General features: G+C 37.2%; 1 protein-coding gene across 1 annotated transcript in view; it reads left to right on the top strand.

The window, feature by feature from the left end:
• Mns1 (meiosis specific nuclear structural 1) overlaps nt 1-21,306 on the top strand; it is a 53,274-nt gene extending 31,968 nt beyond the window's left edge. Inside the window, exons 5-10 of the mRNA XM_074066015.1 lie at nt 8,002-8,231; nt 8,723-8,939; nt 9,030-9,137; nt 13,140-13,397; nt 15,744-15,869; nt 17,317-21,306. Coding sequence (XP_073922116.1) covers nt 8,002-8,231; nt 8,723-8,939; nt 9,030-9,137; nt 13,140-13,397; nt 15,744-15,869; nt 17,317-17,409 — 1,032 coding nt within the window. The 3' untranslated portion in view covers nt 17,410-21,306. The remainder of the gene's footprint in view (nt 1-8,001; nt 8,232-8,722; nt 8,940-9,029; nt 9,138-13,139; nt 13,398-15,743; nt 15,870-17,316) is intronic.
• The last annotated feature ends 200 nt before the right edge of the window (nt 21,307-21,506 follow it).

Genomic DNA, 21,506 nt, shown 5'->3' with positions numbered 1-21,506 from the left:
TCTTTCAATCTTTTTAATATATGCACTCATGGCTATAAACTTTCCTGTCAGGACTGCCTTAGCTGTGTCCCATAGGTTCCGGTAGGTTGTGTTTTCATTTTCATTGACTTCTAGGAACTTTTTAATTTCGTCTTTTATTGCATCAATGATCCATTCTTCATTAAGTAATGAGTTATTTAGTTTCCAGCTGTTTGCATGTTTTTTGTCTTTACTTTTGTTGTTGAGTTCTACTTTTACTGCATTGTGGTCAGATAGTATGCATGGTATTATTTCTATTTTCTTGTATTTGCTGAGGCTTGCTTTGTGCCCTAGGATATGATCTATTTTGGAGAAGGTTCCATGGGCTGCTGAGAAGAATGTATATTGTGTAGAGGTTGGATGAAATGTTCTGTAGACATCTACTAGGTCCACTTGATCTATTGCATATTTTAGATCTTGGATTTCTTTATTGAGTTTTTGTTTGGATGACCTATCTATTGATGATAATGGAGTGTTAAAGTCTCCCACAACCACTGTGTTGGCGTTTATATATGGTTTTAGGTCTTTCAGGGTATGTTTGATGAAATTGGGTGCGTTGACATTGGGTGCGTACAGATTGATGATTATTATTTCCTTTTGGTCTATTTCCCCTTTTATTAGTATGGAATGTCCTTCTTTATCTCGTTTGATCAATGTAGGTTTGAAGTCTACTTTGTCAGAGATAAGTATTGCTACTCCTGCTTGTTTTCGGGGGCCATTGGCTTGGTAAATCTTCTTCCAGCCTTTCATCCTAAGCATATGCTTATTTCTGTTGGTGAGATGAGTCTCCTGTAAGCAACAAATTGTTGGATCTTCTTTTTTAATCCATTTTGTCAAACGGTGTCTTTTGATGGGTGAATTAAGTCCATTAACATTAAGTGTTAGTACTGATAGGTATGTGGTGATTCCTGCCATTTTGTTATCTTAGTTGTTTGAAGTTTTGATTGTGTGTACCTAACTTGATGTTACTCTCTACTGTCTTGCTTTTTCTTATCCTGTGGTTTGGTGCTGCCTGCCTTTTCATGGTTAAGTTAGGTGTCACTTTCTGTGTGCAGGATCCCTTGCAGAATCTTTTGTAATGGTGGCTTTGTGGTCACATATTGTTTTAGTTTCTGCTTATCATGGAAGACTTTTATTGCTCCATCTATTTTGAATGATAGCTTTGCTGGGTAGAGTATCCTGGGGTTGAAGTTATTTTCATTCAGTGCCCGGAAGATTTCACCCCACGCTCTTCTTGCTTTTAATGTTTCTGTTGAGAAGTCTGCTGTGATTTTGATGGGTTTACCTTTGTATGTTACTTGTTTTTTCTCTCTTGCAGCCTTCAATATTCTTTCCTTAGTTTCTGAACTTGTTTTAATGATGATATGTCGTGGAGTAGTTCTATTTTGATCTGGTCTGTTTGGTGTCCTGGAGGCCTCTTGCATTTGTATGGGAATATCTTTCTCTAGATTTGGGAAATTTTCTGTTATTATTTTGTTGAATATATTACGCATTCCCTTCGCTTGCACCTCTTCTCCTTCTTCGATGCCCATGATTCTCAAGTTTGGTCTTTTGATGGAGTCAGTGAGTTCTTGCATTTTCTTTTCACAGGTCTTGAGTTGTTTAATTAGTAGTTCTTCAGTTTTTCCTTTAATTACCATTTCATCTTCAAGTTCTGAGATTCTGTCTTCTGTTTGTTCTATTCTGCTGGATTGGCCTTCCGTTTTGTTTTGCAGTTCTGTTTCGTTCTTTTTTCTGAGGTTTTCCATATCCTGGCTGTTTTCTTCTTTATTGTTGTCTATTTTTGTCCTGAGTTCATTTATCCATTTATTCATTGTGTTCTCTCTTTCACTTTGGTGTTTATACAGTGCTTCTATGGTTTCCTTTATTTCTTCTTTTGCTTTTTCAAATTCTCTATTTTTATTGTCTTGGAATTTCTTGAGTGTCTCCTGTACATTTTGGTTGACCCTATCCAGTATCATCTCTATAAAATTCTCATTGAGTACTTGTAGTATGTCTTCTTTTAAATTATTCTTGTAGGCTTCATTGGGTCCTTTGGCATAGTTTATCTTCATTTTGTTGGAGTCTGGCTCTGAGTTTCTGTTCTCTTCATTCCCCTCTGGTTCCTGTACTAATTTTTTGCTGTGGGGAAACTGGTTTCCTTGTTTTTTCTGTCTTCCTGTCATTGTCCTTGGTGTTGTTACTGTCCCTGTACTGTGTGTAATTAAGTATTTTCTAGCTTGTAATAATAACAATGGTAATATTGAGAATGGAAGAGTGAGCTGAGATGGAAAGCAAGAAGTTAAAGAAAAGGGGAGAACAGACATACAGACAAGAGGGAGAAAGCAGAACAAGGTATCAGACAAGAGAGTTTCAAAGGTATAAACAGGGAGTGTTAGTGTACTAATCGACAGTAAGCTGGTCCGCGTCTTCCCAAGCCGTATGGGCGCCGGCCACTGGCAGCCCGGGGGCCTCCTCAGTTCTCCGTTTAACGTGAAGTGGAGATTCTCTGCGCCGGCTGGAGATGTGGAGGAGTCAAAGTTATGCCTTTTCTCGGTGATTATGCCTGCAAAGTGTGTCTCCAGCGTCTCTCCAAGATTTCACTATAGGAGGGTCGCTTTCTGCTTCCTACCTCTAGCCGCCATCTTGGAATTCTGGGGAGATTCTTGATTGCTGCTTCAATTTCATTTTGTGTTATAGATCTATTCAGGTGATTAATTTCCTCTTGGTTCAGTTTTGGATGATCATATGTATCTAGAAATCTGTCCATTTCTTTAAGATTTTCAAATTTATTTGAATATAGGTTCTTGAAGTAGTCTCTGATGATTTCGTGGACTTCCACGGTGTTTGTTGTCATCTCCCCTTTTGCATTCTACTAATTTGGGTTTTTTCTCTCCTCATTTTAGTCAGGTTTGCAAGGGGTCTATCGATCTTGTTTATTTTTTCAAAGAACCAACTTTTTGTTCCATTAATTCTTTGTATGGTTTTTTTGGTTTCTATTTCATTGATTTCAGCTCGTATTTTTATTATTTCTCTCCTATTTGTTTTGGGATTTGCTTGTTCTTTTTTTTTTTCATTGTTTTATTATTCATATGTCCATACATTGTTCTTGTTTTTCTAGGAGTTTGAGATGTATCATTAGGTCATTGATATGGGATCTTTCAGTCTTTTTAATATATGTACTCATGGCTATAAACTTTCCTCTCAGGACTGTCTTAGCTGTGTCCCATAGGTTCTGGTAGGTTGTGTTTTCATTTTCATTGACTTCTAGGAACTTTTTAATTTCCTCTTTTATTTCATCAATGACCCATTGTTTATTAAGTAATGAGTTATTTAGTTTCTAGCTGTTTGCATGTTTTTTGTTTTTACTTTTGTAGTTGAGTTCTAGTTTTATTGCATTGTGATCAGAAATTATGCATGGTATAATTTCTATTTTCTTATATTTGCTGAGGCTTGCTTTGTGCCCTAGGATATGATCTATTTTGGAGAAGGTTCCATGGGCTGCTGAGAAGAATGTGTATTGTGTAGAGGTTGGATGAAATGTTCTGTAGACATCAAGTAGGTCCATTTGATCTATTGTACATTTTAGATCTTTGATTTCTTTATTGATTTTTGTTTGGATGACCTGTGTATTAATGATAATGGGTTGTCTCCCACAACCACTGTGTTGGAGTTAATATATGCTTTTAGGTCTTTCAGGGTATGTTTGATGAAATTGGGTGCGTTGACATTGGGTGTATATGGGTTGATAATTATTATTTCCTTTTGGTCTATTTCCCCTTTTATTAGTAGGGAGTGTCCTTCTTTATCTCGTTTGATCAATGTAGGTTTGAAGTCTACTTTGTCAGAGATAAGTATTGCTACTCCTGCCTGTTTTTGGGGGCCATTGGCTTGGTAAATCTTCTTCCAGCCTTTCATCCTAAGCGTATGTTTATTTCTGTCGGTGAGATAGGTCTCCTGTAAGCAACAAATTGTTGGATCTTTCTTTTTAATCCATTTCATCAAGCAGTGCCTTTTGATGGGTGAATTAAATCCGTTAACATTAAATGTTAGTACTGATAGGTATGTGGTGATTCCTGTCATTTAGTTGTCTTAGTTGTTTGAAGGTTTGATTGTGTGTACCTAAGTTGAGGTTACTCTTTACTGTCTTGCTTTTTCTTTTCCTGTAGTTTGTTGCTGCCTGTCCTTTCATGGTTAAGTTGGGTTTCACTTTCTGTGTGCAGAATCCCTTGCAGAATCCTTTGTAGTGGTGGCTTTGTGGTCACATATTGTTTTAGTTTCTGCTTATCATAGAAGACTTTTATTGCTCCATCTATTTTGAATGATAGTTTTGCTGGGTAGAGTATCCTGGGGTTGAAGTTATTTTCATTCAGTGCCCAGAAGATCTCACCCCACGCTCTTGTTGCTTTTAATGTTTCTGTTGAGAAGTCTGCTGTGATTTTGATGGGTTTAACCTTTGTATATTACTTGTTTTTTCTCTCTTACAGCCTTCAATATTCTTTCCTTAGTTTCTGAACTTGTTGTTTTAATGATGATATGTCATGGGGTAGTTCTATTTTGATGTGGTCTGTTTGGTGTTCTGGAGGCCTCTTGTGTCTGTATGGGATTATCTTTCTCTAGATTTGGGAAATTTCCCGTTATTATTTTCTTAAATATATTACGCATTCCCTTTGCTTGTACCTCTTTTCCTTCTTCGATGCCCATGATTCTCAAGTTTGTTCTTTTGATCGAGTCAGTGAGTTCCTGCATTTTCTTTTCACAGGTCTTGAGTTGTTTAATAGTTCTTCGGTTGTTCCTTTAATTACCATTTCATCTTCAAGTTCTGAGATTCTGTCTTCTGTTTGTTCTATTCTGCTGGATTGGCCTTCCGTTTTGTTTTGCAATTCTGTTTCATTCTTTTTTCTGAGGTTTTCCATATCCTGGGTTGTTTCCTCTTTAATGTTGTCTATTTTTGTCCTGAGTTCATTTATCTCTTTATTAATCGTGTTCTCTGTTTCATTTTGGTGTTTATACAGTGCTTCTATGGTTTCCTTTATTTCTTCTTTTGCTTTTTCAAATTCTCTATTTTTGTTGTCTTGGAATTTCTTGAGTGTCTCCTGTACATTTTGGTTGACCATATCCAGTATCATCTCTATAAAATTCTTATTGAGTACTTGTAGTATGTCTTCTTTTAAATTATTCTTGTGGGCTTCATTGGGTTCTTTGGTATAGTTTATCTTCATTTTGTTGGAGTCTGGATCTGAGTATCTGTTTTCTTCATTCCCCTCTGGTTCCTGTACTAATTTTTTGCTGTGGGGAAACTGGTTTCCCTGTTTTTTGTCTTCCCATCATTGCTCTTGGTGTTGTTATTGTCCCTGTACTGTGTGCAATTAAGTATTTTCTGGCTGTAATAATAGCACTAATGATATTTAGAATGGAAGGTTGAGAGGGGATGGAAAGCAAAGAAGTTAAAGGAAAAGGGAAAAACAAATAATCAAGTAGAAAAAAACCAAAACAAAACAAAGAAACAAACAAAAAAAGTTTCGAAGATATAAACAGGAAGAGACAGTATACTAATCAACCGTAAACTGAAAAGGCATTAGAGAGACAGAGAGAGGATTGCAAATAAAACATAAAAAGAATAAAGAATAAAAATTAAAAGTAAGTAAATGAAAGAAATATGTATATATAAAAATGAATTAAAATAAGATGAAAAATAGAAAATTTAAAAAAAATACAAAAAACTAAAAATACCCAAAAACCTCCAAGTTCAAATGCAATGAAGTTTCAGTATTAATAATTTGGGTGTCCGTCTCAGTCTCCAGTCCTGGAGATGGTGCCTCAGATGTTGTTCTGTAGCTGTCTCATCAAAGGGGACGCATAAAGTAGAACAAAACGACACACACACACACACAAAAAAAACCCCACCAAGTGTCCCAAGTTCAAATGCAATACAGTTTCAGTAAGTTTTTCAGCATGCAGGTGTAGTTTGGTTGTTTTCTCATCAAAAGTAGGGAGAGAGAAAAAAAAGCATCTGGAGACAGTTCTGAGAGTAGTATCTGTGGCTGTGGCTTGCCTGCCCGCTGCTGTCAGCCTGCTGTAGCTGGCAGCGTTACTTATGCAGATCTCTGGGGTGAGCTTAGCACTCACCTGGCCCTGCAGGCTTTGTTTATCCAGAGTTCTCCTGTGTGTGAGCTGCTGCTCCAAGCTTTCCCCTTTCCAAGCACACTGGGGGAGGTCACACTGCACCCGCTTTCTCAGGCCTGCATGTTTATTTACAGCTCATGTGGGAATTGGGTCTTCCCCCCTCTCCTGTGGAGTTTTCCTCCCTCCGCCACTCTCACAAGCTTTCCCGCTCCTGGTTGCTGGTTGCTCGCCCCCACTCCCACCCTCTCCGGCCAGGCCCAGCTTGTTTATTTAGAGTTCCGGGAGGGATTCCTCCCCCCGCTCTTTGGCACTCAGGGCACCCCACCCTCTTTGCTACGTGTCTTTATTGTTCTTATTGCTTATTACTAAGTTTCTCTTTTTTCCCTGGGTGGGGGTCAGTCTGTCCAGGGGGATATGCTGATCTGGCCCAGGGTTGTCTGTGGGAGTACCGTGTACCACTTAGCTCACCTTGTGGTCCATGTCTTCCCAAGCCGTCTGGGCGCGGGTGACTGGCGGCCCTCCTGGTTTCTCCATTCAATGTGAAGTGGAGATTCTTGGTGCTGGCTGGATGTGTGGCGGGGTCAAAGTTTTGCCTCTTCTCAGTGGCCTTGCCTGCAAGGTGTGTCTCCAGTGTCTCTCCAAGATTTCACTTTAGGAGACACGCTTTTTGCTTCCTCCCTCTAGCCGCCATCTTGGAAATCCCCCAAAGTTGTTCCTATTTTCTAAATGAAAATTGACCCACACACTTGGAGCCAAATACTTCTGTCAGGATATCTAGGTACTAGTTTTGGCTCTGTCTCCCATAGTTTTCTTTTCTCTAAAAGAGAACATTGTATTTTTGTAAGTGTACTAATCTATATGTAAGATTTTGTCATTTTGTATTTTTTAAAGCACTTAGTACAACATGTAGAAAGAAAAGAAACAAATCTGATTAAGTAACATTAACAGGGTATATTACAGAAGGCATCAGTTACATCCGGAATGACAATCAGCATTCAATGACAATCAGCATTCCTATTCCACTCTCTTTGATGGTGCTAAATCATTCCTGAATTTGGGTTGTGATCTTAAAACCAAAGGATGATTTTAAAAATTGCTCCAGTACATTTAATTTAAATTTTATTTTATTAAGTGATTTTAAATGCTCAAAACAATTAAGGGGTTTAATCCACCCAAGAAAAGAACTGTTTCTAACTAAGCAAGAATGGTATTCAGTGAATTAAAAACTGCAGAAAACAGGCACAGAAACTTATGTGACCTTTGTAAGTTGAAGTTTGTACCTCAGCTATATAAAAGGGCCCTTAATAAACCAGAAGGAGGAAATTCAAGGGCTATCACAGGAACCAAAGTTTTGCCTGGTAGAAACTTGAGAGGTGTTCAGTCACTTAATAGCAGACCTGGAGAGAGACAGTACTACAGATACTATAGTGCTATAGACACCAGCTGACAAACAGTGGGGCTCAAAACTATGAAAGTGCCTAGATCAACTTCTGAATAGCAGGAAAGATGGGTACCGCTTTAGCAGTTAAAATAGTTATTAATAATGTTTTTGTATATTTTTTTGAATCTTGACTTAATTATTCTTAGCAGGTGATGCCCTGAGAGAGCTTCTTGAAATAGCAGGAAAGCCTCTCTGGGGTCTGACTGGTCATTTGCCCCCTTCAGGTCACAGCAACTCATTCTTGGTTTTTATGTAGTAGACAGATGAAAAATACTTATTTTATGTAACAGGCCAAACCTAAAACTTGAAAGTGTTTAATGTGCCCACTGTAGAGGAGCTAATAAAGTAATCTTAAATGAAAAAAAAAATAATTAAGATAGCCTATGATACTGTGCTCAAACTTGAAAATGGAAAGCTACGTTTTGTTTTAATTTCAGAAACGCAATGCTGAAATAGCCAAAACCATGATGGAAGAACATGAGAGAGTAGTCAAGGAAGAGAATGCTGCAGAAGACAGGCGAAACAGAGAAAAGGCACAGTACTGTCACGACTTAGAGAAACAGCTTGAAGAACAAGAAAGAAAAAAGCAAGAGGCTTATGATGAGCTGCTGAAAGAGAAACTCATGATTGATGAAATTGTGAGGAAGATCTATGAAGAAGACCAACTGTAGGTGTATCCCAATTTTCTTATATGCCTGATACTTAGTAAGTGCTCAATAAATGTAGCTATGATACATACCTTCAATTGAAAGCAACTCCATTCACCTTTGTCAGAATGATCATTAGTAAATTATCTGATAATAAGTGACCAGATGAACAAAACCTTTGTTTTTACTAAATATGCACATATTTTATGCCAGAGTACATGTTTTCTGGTGAATTTCCTTGGTAGGCACATAGAGCATTGCACTGTTAAGGTTAACAGGTTGTAGCCTTTGTAAAATGAGCCTCTGAAAACTTCATTAGGTAAGTAGAGAGGCATACCAATATTTTGATTCATGCCTGGCCTTCCATGTAGTGGCATACAAAATGTTTATTGCTTTAATGAATGAACAGACCATAAATACAAAGGGTATTTCCCCCACATTATTATCAACAGAAGGAAATTGCTTTTTCTCTTCCGATATTTTATTATTTCTGTAATGGTTGCTGTTTTAGGGAAAGACAGCAAAAGCTAGAAAAAATGAATGCAACTCGAAAATATATTGAAGAGTTTCAGAAAGAGCAGGTGCTCTGGAGAAAAAAGAAACGTGAGGAGATGGAAGAAGAAAACAGAAAAATCATCGAGTTTGCCAGTGTACAACAGCAAAGAGAAGAAGAGCGAATGGCAAAAGTTCAAGAAGCCGAGGAAAAAAGGCTACAGCTTCAGAACACAGTATGAAATACCCCCTCCTTCAAGACCAATGAAATTCTGAAACAGTTGTAGAATTTGGGTACTATAAATATATATTTTTAAATTTAATAGCTGACTCAGAGATTGGAAGCAATGCTGCGGCAGCGTGAAGACTTGGAACAAGTGCGACAAGAACTGTATGAGGAGGAGCAGGCCGAGGAGTGCAGGAGGAAGCTAAAAGTAAGTCTCAGAGTCGGGACGAATGGCTGACGTAGAGAAGTGTAAGTTTGAGATGAAGCAGTGAAAGATCGTGGGTTTAAGCACAGCCGTATTGACGTTGATGTAGTGTATGGATGCTGTAAATGCTGTGGTTAAAAGACTGAAATTTTCAAGCTGATTAAAAAAGTTAGACTCAGGTAGCAAGCCAGGAACTGTACCATAAAAGGGATGATGCGATTGTGAGGTCCACAGTCAACACAATTTCAGTACGAGGACACGGAGTTTAAAAGCAGAAAGGTGAAGTACACATGCACACAGTAACAAATTAAAAGCAGGTTGAAGTGTCTTCATTAATAGGAGACAAAGTCAGCTTTAGGACAAAGGGGTTTTGTCAGAATAAATTCATTTAGTGACTGTACTAAGTCTAACGGTGTATGAACCTAAACAACAGAGCTTCACCACACACGAGGTAGACTGACAGGAGAGAGAGACAAATCCACGAGTGGAGTGAGATTTCAATACTCCTTTCCCACTCATCCACAGACTAAGAACTCAAACCCAGGGGACGTGCTGAGCAACAACAGCAACACACCTCCCAGGTACATTAGCGTGCTTCACCTGCAGGAGCAGAGTACCGCTCTGCTCAGGTGCACAGGACGGTCACCACACAGCTCACGATCCAGGACATAAAGGAAGCCTCAATATATTTACAAGGTTTTAAATCATACCAAATGTTTTCTTCAACAAAAATTAAATTAGAAATCAGTAATGAAAATATACCTGTGTAATCCTTAAATATTTAATAGTTAAGTAATACATATTTTAAATAAGCAATGAGAAAAGAAGAAATCAATGGAAATTAGAAGTTTCGGACTGACAGTAAGAGTTTGCCAGAATATGTGGGATGCAGCTGAAGACTGCTTGGTGGGAAGATTATGCCTTTAAGTACGTATACGAGAAAAGAAGAATGGTTAAGAATTAGTGCTCTTAGGTCTACACAAAAATTCGTACATTCAGGACTGGAAGAGTGGCTCAAGTGGTAGAGCGCCTGACTGGCAAGTATGAGGCCCTGAGTCCAAACTCCAGTACCACCAAAAAATGTATGTAAATGTCCATAGCAGCATTATTCAGGGCAGTGAAAACGTGGAAACAGCCAGTGTCCATGGATTGATGAATGTGTGCACAAAGTACAGTGTGTGTGTAGCAGAATGTTACTCATCCCTAAAAAGAATGAAATGCTGACACGTGCTACAGCTGGGTGAATCTCTCATTGTACCTTAAGACCTTGGGAATGTTATAGAGACGGATGCAATAATGTGACGCCTCCTGAGATCAGCTGTTTCACTAAGAATTCCCTGGAGATTGGAGGCAGCTGCAGAGCACATTCATGGGCACTGAGAGCCACTGTGCTGACAGCTTCCGAGAGCATGGGTGTGGGTGGCAGCAGGAGCTAACATCCCGTCCCATCCCTAACCAACAGGATAGCAACTAATGGGAGAATTCTCTGTCCTCTTTCTGGGAAGTTCTGGAAGGTGCTGCATGCATTCTTCCCACAGACCTGACAGGATTGAGCTTGTGTTGCCCAGAGTTGTAATCAGCTCAGTGTTTCATCCTTGTGTAGGCTTTTTTTTATCATCATCATTTTCCCATGCTGGGAATTGAACCCAGGGCCTTGTGCATGCTAGGCAAGCACTCTGTCACTTGAGTTATGCCCCCAGCCTTTTTACTTTGTTTATGAGACAGGGCCTTGTTACTGCCTTTGACTCAGCTGGCCTGAAACTTGTGATCTTCCTGCCTCCACCTCCTGAGTAGCTGGGATTACAGATGTGTACCACTACGCTCAGCTTTGTGCTGGCTTTTTTTCCTTCTGTATTTTACTTTGCTTGTCTCTCACTGCTGTTTCTGGGATTGTGTGTCCCCAATAAAATATCTAGGTATGAGTCCTTGTTTAAGGCTGAACTTCCAGAGGATTGCCCAACTCAGATAATACTCATTTCCAGGATCAGAGTAGTTTGATAGTAAATTATTTCGAAGTTTCAATGAACACCTATTTCTGTAACCACATAATGGGTTTTAAAACACAGAAAAGGGTGCAAAATTATGTAGTTTGTACCACATAACTAGCATAATGCTGATTCAAACCTATTGAAGAGTACATGAACACTTTTGTAGTTGAAAAATATTTGGCCAAACATGTCCCCGCTTTTTAGCTAGATGTCTTCACCAACACATTAAAGTACAATTTTGCATGGAAGATGGATTCCAGGAACTATTAACTGTATAAATGTTTTAAATTTCGTACACTATATAGAGAATTTCTGTGTGCAAAATGTTATAAATTCTCAAGGAATTTCAAAGTGAGAAGATGAGAAAGTAACACTGCTTTCTATGAACCTTTGACTTCTCTGTAAAACACGGTAAATAAATAACACAAAAGATGAATTCTCGAAACACTGCCCAGGACCTCAAGGAAAAACAAAATATGTCCCCTAGGAGTTCATTTTCAGGAGATAAGTATAATGAAGTGATGGAGAAATTAAATGCTATTTAATTAAAAGGGCAGAAAGAGAGGTGGATGTTAGTCAGACCGGAGAAGACTTTATGGAGGAGAGAGAACTGGAGGGGGATGAGAGGGGTAATAATGAAGGCGAGGCCTCATACTCAATGTAGAAAATAAAATGAGCCAAGTCGTGCAGCTGACGTTTAATTCCCCACCCCACCCCCCTTTAAAGACCGACTTACTATAATTATAAAGAATTAAAAATTAAAACTTCATCTCTCTTCTTTTAGCTGAGGCTCTTCATGTGACCCAGGTTGTATCTAACACTGATCTCCCCTGCCCCTGCAAGGTGGGAAGATGGAAGGGAGCAAAGTGAGATCCAGACACATACAGGAAGGGATCACTTGGGGTGGTTTTGGTCCAGTTACCATAATGGGGTTCCTTGGTTTCCCAGCTCTTCTGGAAGTTCTGAATGATACCTAATGGCTTGTAGTAAATCCCTTATACTTTCTATTACCTGTAAGTAAGAATTCTGGCCAATACTGGTGTTAAGGCAGTATTTTAGTTGCCTTGAAGATACTGACCTGCCTGGACCTTGTGTTATAACTGGGCAAGTTGGTTAGATTAGAAAAGGATTTAAACTTGTGTCATCCCTGGTTGAACAGAGAGATGATAAACAAGAATAGTAAAATGTAATTAATAGAATTTAGGTGTTAGGTATATGGATGATAACCGTACATTTAAAAATATTTTTGGTCTGTTTGGACATTTTCATAAATGTTTGGAAAACAAAAGCTTCTGGAAAAGGTATTTACCTGCTCCAAGTAAATTTGACATTCCCTTTAAAACTCTGTCATTGCTAGATTATTGTTTCTAAGTGTTAGAGATTTTTGAAGAATGGGAGGAGTGTTAGCAGACTGCAGAGGGGTAACTGCAGCTGTGATTTCATGAGGAAAAGAAGTTGGAAATGAAAACTAATAAGTGGGTTGAACATCTCTTTCAGGCAAGAGTTTAGAATGATTCATGACAGAGCAAGACCAACAGACTCAGGTGTGCAAGACAAAGTTTCTGTATTAACCCTTTTCAAATTAGTTATATATTAATTCTGAGTTAATTACCATCAGGAACAAGATGGTAAATATATATATATATATACACACATAAATTAAAGTTTTAAGATAAATGATAGAAGGCAATTCAAAGGAACCTGTTCTTTAATTCAAATAGTTTTTAAAAAATGGTGGGGCAAAGTGTTATCATGAAAAGGCTTAATTTTTCAGTTTCTGTGATTTCATACTGTAATGCTAAGCATAACAAAACTCTATCCTATTCTTTTGTTTCATTTTTGTATTTTTGAGACAGGTTCTTGCAGTGTAGCCCAGGCTGGCCTCAAATCTACCATCCTTGCCTCTGCCTCCTTAGTGCTGGGATTGCAATTGTTCACCACCACACCCACGTTATTCTCCTTTCTTTATAAATATGATGCAAGGAAATAGTTAACTTGTAGCTACATTGTTGTTTAGGAAGAAGCAGAAGAGAAATTGAGAAAGCAGAAAGAGATGAAGCAAGATTTTGAAGAACAAATGGCACTGAAGGAACTAGTCCTACAGGCTGCAAAAGAAGAAGAGGATATCTTTAGGAAAGCTATGTTAGCTAAGCTTGCTGAGGATGACAGAATAGAATTAATGAATGCTCAGAAACAAAGAATGAAACAACTGGAACACAGGCGGGCTGTGGAAAAACTGATCGAAGATCGTCGCAACCAGTTCCTTGCAGACAAAGTAAGAAAGATTTGTTTTTTTGGTTGTCATTGAGCAGCACCAGTTCTGTTCATCCATGAAACATTCCCTAAGAACTTTCTAGGTGCCAGACAATATTAGGCACATGTTTACCAATCATATGATATATGAATTTTCTGACCAATTTTTTATCAAGGTATCTAGAAACTATTTATTGATGCTTTCTATGTGCTAAACACTGGTTCGTGTTGAGACCATAAAGGTAAGTAAACTAAAACCATACCATCTGTGAAGTTATGTTCTTGGTTAAGAAAAGCCACAAAAACCAATGATAAAGATCTGCATATGCGACGATCATTCTACAATAGTATGTGTTGGCATGGCAGAAAGGGGTGACAGGTTCTGAATACGTCAGATGGTATTATGAGAAAGTGGGCTTTTTCCAATGGGACCACTGAAGAATCAGGAATGCTGCATGCTAGGATCTGCATTTGGAAAGGTGATTTGAGTAGCAACACTGAGCGTGGATGTGAGGGAAGTGACACTGCAGAGAGGGAGACCAGGAAGGAATTTCTTAAATCCCAGTGATAAGAGGTAAAACCCATGCAGAGAAGGAACCCATCTTAGAGACTTAGGCTACAGAATTGATGGTGTTTGGTAACGCTAAATTTGGAAAGGTGAGAGAACACTTAAGGCTCCTACTAATAAGAAACAACTATTAATTCCATCTTCAATGACTGGGTGATGTCTAAAGCAAGAAGGAAGGGAGCTATAATATCATTTGGTCCACATTGACTTTGAGGCCAAAGGGGAAAATTTCTTGTTGGAAATACGGATTTAGGAGCCAGAGAGGGAACTAGGCTTTGATTTCGGACACACTGATTAATGAGTTTACATTTAATCAATAAAACTGAAGGAATATTCATATAATGTATGTCACTAGATGGTTGCATTTTAAAAACCAGATGAGATCATGTACAAGTGCTTTGAAAAGGTAGAGTTCTAAATATGAAAAGTACAGTGTTTTAAGCATATAGTCAATGTATATGTGTGTGTGTGTGTGTGTGTGTGTGTGTGTGTGTATATGTATATAATTAGCTGCAATTATAGGCATTCACTACCATGCCCAGCCAATAGTCAATATTTTAAAGAAATAATACAAGTGTTAATAATAATGACTTTTATTAATCATTATTAACTATTCCAATCTCATTACAAAGTAATGACTTAATTTTCCAACCCCTTGAGTTGGATATTGTTGCCATCTCCATTTTAAAGATGTGGAAACCAAGGCATAGAGGATTATATAATATTCTCCAAGGTTTCACAGTAAGTAAGTGGCAGAGCTTGAATCAATAAATCAATATCAGAGTGTTGATCTTTTTCTTCAAGGAGAGACAGAATTCCCAGGATACTTTTGTAAGCAACAGACACTGACCTGCTAGACATTCTCATGAGTGCTGGTGAGACACCAAAACAAATAAAAGTTCATTCTGGTAACTTCTGATGAGTGCAGAAACCAGGCATTGGTGCCTAGAAAATGAAGTTATACATAAAACTAAGAATACATTTCTTCAATGTACAGTGTAAACATTTATAGAATTTGGTAGTGTACAGTTTTCTAATTGTGCAGAGCTTTGTGGGTGTATGTGGAAATGCATAAGAGGATAAAAGGAAAAAAGGAGGCTATTCTAAGTTGGCAGCAGGTGGACTTCTATCACAGCAACATACTTCCATGATAGGCAGATTAGATCCAATACAGTAGGAAGCTGATTGCTGTAGTACTGAATATATTGTAGTCTTGAACAAAGAGAAAATAGTAATTCAAGAGTGAGGTGATGGACTGGAAGTGTGGCTCAAGTGGTAGAGCACCTGCTTGGCAAGCTAGAAACCCTGAGTTCAAACCCCAGTCTCACCAAAAAAATAAGAGTGAGGTGGTGACATGGAATAGGCTATAAATACAGCAAGAGAAGGAGACAGGAAAGAATGTAAATATGAATTTTAAGAATACTTTTTTTAAAGGAGGAATAGATGAGAATTGTATGCATTTTTTAACCATATAGCATAGACTAGTGGAAGTAATCAAAGTAATTCAAAGGTTTCAAAAGTGAGAAACTCAAGAATATGAGGGCTATTATATTTTAAGTTATAGCTAGATGATATAATCATTGTTCTTGTAACTTTAAAGGAATAATGATGGTAAAAGAAATACAGATCTGTACAGACATACAAAATAATATATATAAAAGATAAACACTAGTATTTTTTGAACTTAGTATTATAATCAATTTTAACATCTAATTCATAGCAAGAATAGTTTTATTTGAAAACTTCCTAAGAGATTAATGTGCTTTGTAACAGTTAATAAAATTTGATTTGCATTTCCAGAAACGTGAACTGGAAGAATGGCAGTTGCAGCAAAGAAGACAAGGGTGCATTAATGAAATTATTGAGGAAGAAAGACTGAAACTTCTCAAAGAACATGCTACAAAACTACTCGGGTATCTCCCCAAGGTGAGACTCACCTCTAAAAATGAAGAGAACATGAAGTTAGGATGTTAAAGGGTGCGGATGTCATTTGCTTGTTCCTGTTAGGAAGCCTCGTGGGATCTTGGCAGGTGTTGAACCTCTCTGAGTCAGTTTAGACATGTCTCAAATAAGAATTGGTCTTGGTACATTACGAGAGGAAAGAGCTAGATTTATTGAATTTATGTTCTCGTGGAGGCTCCTTCTCCTTTTAGCATAGAAGATCTAAAAATAAACTCCCCTAGAACAACTACAACGCTGGATATACCAAAGATGATGATGTAAGTGAAATGTTATCATTGGTAGCACCAGTGACAGGCACAGTCTAGCAATAAGTGTGAGACAAACTTACTGTGCAGTGCAGAAGGTGGTGTTGAATGAGGTACTCGGTAACCTCGGTTCTTAAAACTAATTCCAGAGGAAAGTGACTTTTCATGTGAGACACACTGTGACTATTAATAGGCCACCCAAACACCTAGAATCATAAATAAAATCACCATACTTAAAATACAGAAATGCTATTTGATTTTTTTATTAACTTGGTACAATGAAGTGTGTATTTTTTCTTCAGTGCAGTACTAATGAAGGAGGGAGTATTACGAGTACAAGTATTGCCTGGCCACTGGGCCTTAAAGTCTGAATTGGTTAGATTGAATACAAAACAATGTATTAATGATAAAAATCCACACATAATCGATGTAGTTGATAAAAATAGGTTGTACTTTCCAAGAGTCTTTGGGTTTCAATATTTTTGTGGAGGCAAGAGGACCCCCCAAGAAGCCTGATGTCACGTTATGACCTTATCCCCTAGATCCCAACGGCCCCAGACAACCTAAGTGGACCTTTAAATCCTTTAAGTTGCAAGATAAATTCTTAAGTTTAATTTTGTTTAAAGGAACCTTTCTCTATATACTGTAGGCAAAAAGATTAGAAGAGTGAAGCATTTCAGGGGCTTGCCTAAATGACTTAACTCCAAACCTGGATTCTTTCTGCGAGATGCAGTGTTTGTTTATGAAGTGGCACAAAGGCAGGTCGAAGGAATCCCATGCACGAGTCCAGCACAGCTGTGTCTTCCCCTCCACCACCCTCCTGTCAACAGAGGTGCTGAAGATAGGGGAATTCCTTTTCTTCCAAAGCCAATTAATTTACAGTTTATTAACTATAAACTAGTATTTATAATTAAGTAGAAGAAGAGTCCAGATTCCTGTGACAAATTTCAACCCTGGAGATGGTAAATCAGGAAACTGATTTAAGAATATTCCATATATATAAAGTCATAATTTTTGGAAAATACTGATTTTCAAAAATGTTTCATACTGAATAGGCTTCATTATCCTGGATAATTTTATTAAGCTCATGTCTATATGTTAGTCTTAAAAGCATTCAGTGAAATATTCTGGCATTTGAAAGTAACCCACACAAATTTTTCTTGTAGGGAGTGTTTAAGAAAGAGGATGACGTTGACATGCTTGGCGAAGAGTTTAGGAGAGCCTATCAGAAAAGGAGTGAGGTTTGTGAAGACAAGTGACACCATTTTTGGTAAACCTAGGTTCTTATGCATGTGACCACTAGATGGCAGTGTGACTTCTGTTTTACAATTCAATGCTAGTAGGAATCCATTGCTTATTTGGATTTTTCTAAAACATCAGTGTATTTCATAATTTAGAAACAATTGTCAGATGAAAATTAAATACATTAATACTTTGAAAAATTATTTCTAGTTATTTTTATACTGATAATTTGAAGTTTGAATTCTGTGACATCATGTTACAATTATGTGTGTGTGTGTGTGAGTGATACTAACTTCTCAGTACCTCTAGTACTGTTGGGAGACTTTTCTGTATCTCCATCCTCAAGACAGTCTTGTTTTTTTTTTTTTCAAAGAAACATAATTTTTTTCTATTGTTGTGCTGGGTGGAGATACTGTTCTTAACAAATACAGAGCTCCAGCCCAAAGTGGGCAGCCTTGTCCGTATTCTTGTTTAGGAACTTTATTCCTTGATTTGGCCAGGGAAATATTTAGAGCTTGGGTTTACACCATATCTTGCTGTCTAGTGTAAGGGAAGAGAAAAGGAAAGAGTAAAGAATTTAAAGCGCTTTATTTCCTAATGCGCTTAACTGTCACATCAAGAAAGTTTCTCCCAGCTAAACTATCATTTATGGACTGGACTTCACTCTCCAGAACATAACATTTTTTTCTTTTATTTTTTAATTTAATTCACAGATAAAGTTGAACATGTTTAGAAATACATATCCATTGTGGATGGCTAAATCCTAGCTAATTTGAAACACATTACATCATTAGTTAGCATTTTCCCAATGAGAAAACTTAACATCTACTCTGCAGTTTTCAAGAACACAGTTTTATCATTAAGTATGGTCACTATACTGTACAATCTCTCTGCATTTATTATTTAGCTAACTGTAATTCTAGATCCTTTGACCAACATCTCCCAGTGCCTCCTCCCCTTTTGTCTCCTAGCCTCTGCTATCCAGGATTCTGCTATTTCCAAGAGGTCAACTTTTTTTTTAGATTCCACATATAAGTGAGATCACAGCATTTGTCTTTCTGTACCTAGCTTCAAGAACGTAATGACGGTGTTGCTACAAATGACAGAATTTCATTTTTATGACTGAATACTATTCCATTGTGTATATACATTTTCTTGACCCATTTACCTACTGATAAACACTAAGGTTGGTTCTCTATCTTGACTACTGTGAATGGTACTGTAATAAACAGGGAAGTGTCTCTTCAACATACTGATTTCATTTTATTTGGCTGTACCCCCAGTAATGAGGTAACTCTTTTCAAGTTTATGAGGAATCTACATGCTGGCTGTATTGTTTTCTGTAATGATTGACACTTCCACCCACAGTGTGCAAGTGTTCCCTTTTCTCCACATTCTTGCCAACTTTTTTTTTTTGATAATAGCTATTCTAATTGGGTGGGTGATAACTCAGTGTGGTTTTACTTAGCATTTTCCTGATGGTAAGTGATGCTGAGAATTTTTTCACATGTTCATATTGGCCGCTTATGTCTTCTTCAAGGAATGTTTACTCAGGATTTTTTGCCCATTTTTTAATTGGGCTGTTTGTTTTGTTGTTATTGAGTTGTTTGAGGTCCTTACATAGTTTTGGATATTAACTTATCAGATTTATACTTTGCATTTTTTTTTTTTTTACCTTTTCTCTCACTCCATTGTTTCCTTTGCTTTGTAGCAGTTTTTCAGTTTGATGGAATCCATCATTATTTTTGCTTTTGTGGCCTGTGCTTTTGAGGTCATATCCCAGATCAATGTCATGGAGCCTTTCCACTGTTCTCTTGTAGTAGTTTCCAGGTTGCAGGCCTTACATTTGAGTCTTTGGTCTACTTTAAGTTGGTTTTTGTAAATACTTAAGAGATAAGAGTCTCACACTCTCCTGCATGTGAATCTGTTTTCCCAGCACCATGTTTTATACAGACTGTCTTTCCCCATTGTATGTTCTTAGCACTTTTGTCAAAAATCAGTGGGCTATAAATGTGTGGATTTATTTCTGAACTCTCTTTTCAGTTCCATTGGTATACAGGTTTGATGTTTTTATTTTGCTAGTGTCATACTATCAAAACATTAACAGAGCTTTTCATAGTATGCTTTAAATCAGGCAATATGATGTCTCTGGCTTTGTTCTTTTTACTCAAGAATACTTTAGTGATGTGGATTCTTGCCTTTTCATGTGAATTTTAGGATTTTTTTTTTTCTATTTCTGTGAAGAATGTTGTGGGTATTTGATAGGGATTGCAGTGAATCTATCGATCTGTTGGGTAGAACAGACATTCCAATGATATTCTTCTAATCCATGCACATGAAATACCTTTTACTTATGTCTTTTTCAATTTCCTTCAGCATTGTTTTATAGTTTTCAGTGAAAATTTTCTACCTTCTACCTTCTTGGTTGATTTTACACATGTATCTTTTTGGTAGCTATTGTAAATGGGATTGCTTTCTTGATTTTTTTTCTCAGATCCTCAGCTATTAATGGGTTGAAATGCTACTGATTTTTGTATGTTCCTTTTTGTATTTTATTACTTTATAAAGTTTATTTGGTCTACAAGATTTTTTAGTCTTCAGGGTCCTATATGTGTGTATATATATGATGTTACCTACAAACAGACAGTTTAATTTTCTCTTTCCTATTTGGATGCCTTCTCTTTGCCGTGTCCAATTGCTCTGGCTAGGACTTCCACTGCTATCTTGAATATACTTGGCAAAGTGAGCATCCTTCGTCTTGTTCCAAATCTTAGAGGAAAGCTTCAAGTTTTCACCATTTGGTCTGCTAGCTGTAGGTTTGTCATATATGGCTTTTATTGTGTTGAGGTACACTCCTATAGTTTTTATTATGAAAGGATATTCTTTTAAGTGCTTCTTTTCCTGCTCTGTTGAAATTACCAGATTTTTGTTAATGTGACAGATCACATTTATTGATTTGCATATGGTAAACCATTCTTGCATCCCATGATGAAACCCACTTGATCACAGTGAATGATCTTTTTAATTTGGTTTGCTGGTGTTTTGTTGAGGATTTCTGCACGTGTGTTCAGCAGGGATACTGGCCTGTACTTTTGCTTTTTTTTTTTTTTTTTTTTTTTTGCCATTGTCTGGTTTTGGCATGGGGAATGCTAGTTTAGTAGAATGAGTCCAGAAGAATTCCTTTTTTTTTTCCTCCTTTAATTTTTTAGCAGTTTTGGAAGAACTGTTATTAGTTATTCTGTAAATGTTTTTAGAATTCAGCAATGACATTTTCAGGTCCATAGGTTTTTCTTTGGAACTTTTTATTATGGATTTAATCTTTCCCATTATTGTATTGTTCAGACTTCTGTGTCTTCATAATTCAATCTTGGTAGGTTGTCTGTGTCCAAGAATGTATCCACTTCATTTAGGTTACCTAATTGATTAGCATATAATTGTACAAAAGTATCTCTTATGGTCCTTTGTATTTCTGTGGTATCATTGGTATGTCTCCTTTTTCATCTCTGATTTTTTTTTTTTTTTTGGTAATACTGGGGATTGAATTCAGGACCTCGTACTTGCTCTGCAAATTTGAGCCATGCCCCCAAGCCCTTCATCTCTGACTTTATCTGAGTATTTTTTTCTTAGTCTAGCGAAAGGTTTGCTGATTTTATTTTTTCAAAAAACCAACTGTTTCATTGGTATTTTATGTATGTCAAATATGCTTTATTCAAAATGCTTGGGACCAGAAGTGTTTCAATTTTTTCATATTTTGGGATATCTGCATACACATAATGAGATGTCTTGGAGATGGGAACAAAGTCTAAACACAAAATTCATTTTTAAATGTACCTTAGACACAGCCTGAAGGTGATTTTCTACAGTGTTTTTCATGAACCTGTGTCTTATAACCTGTCACATAAAGCTAGGTACAGAATTTTTCACTTACGGTATTAAGTCAGTGATCAAATGTTTCAGATTTTGGAGCATTTTATATTAAGGATGTCTAACCTGCATTGTTCTGATCTCCAGTTATTTCTGCTCTGATGTAGTTGCTTCCTCTCTTATACTATTTTGGACTGAGGGGTTTTTTTGCATTGCTGAGATGACATCTTTTGGCAGACATTTATAGCAA

This window comes from Castor canadensis, chromosome 2 (assembly GCF_047511655.1).
Source record: "Castor canadensis chromosome 2, mCasCan1.hap1v2, whole genome shotgun sequence".
In the NCBI taxonomy this organism is placed as follows: domain Eukaryota; kingdom Metazoa; phylum Chordata; class Mammalia; order Rodentia; family Castoridae; genus Castor; species Castor canadensis.
Note: the sequence above shows the minus strand (reverse complement) of the source record. Positions and strands in the feature narration are given on the sequence as shown.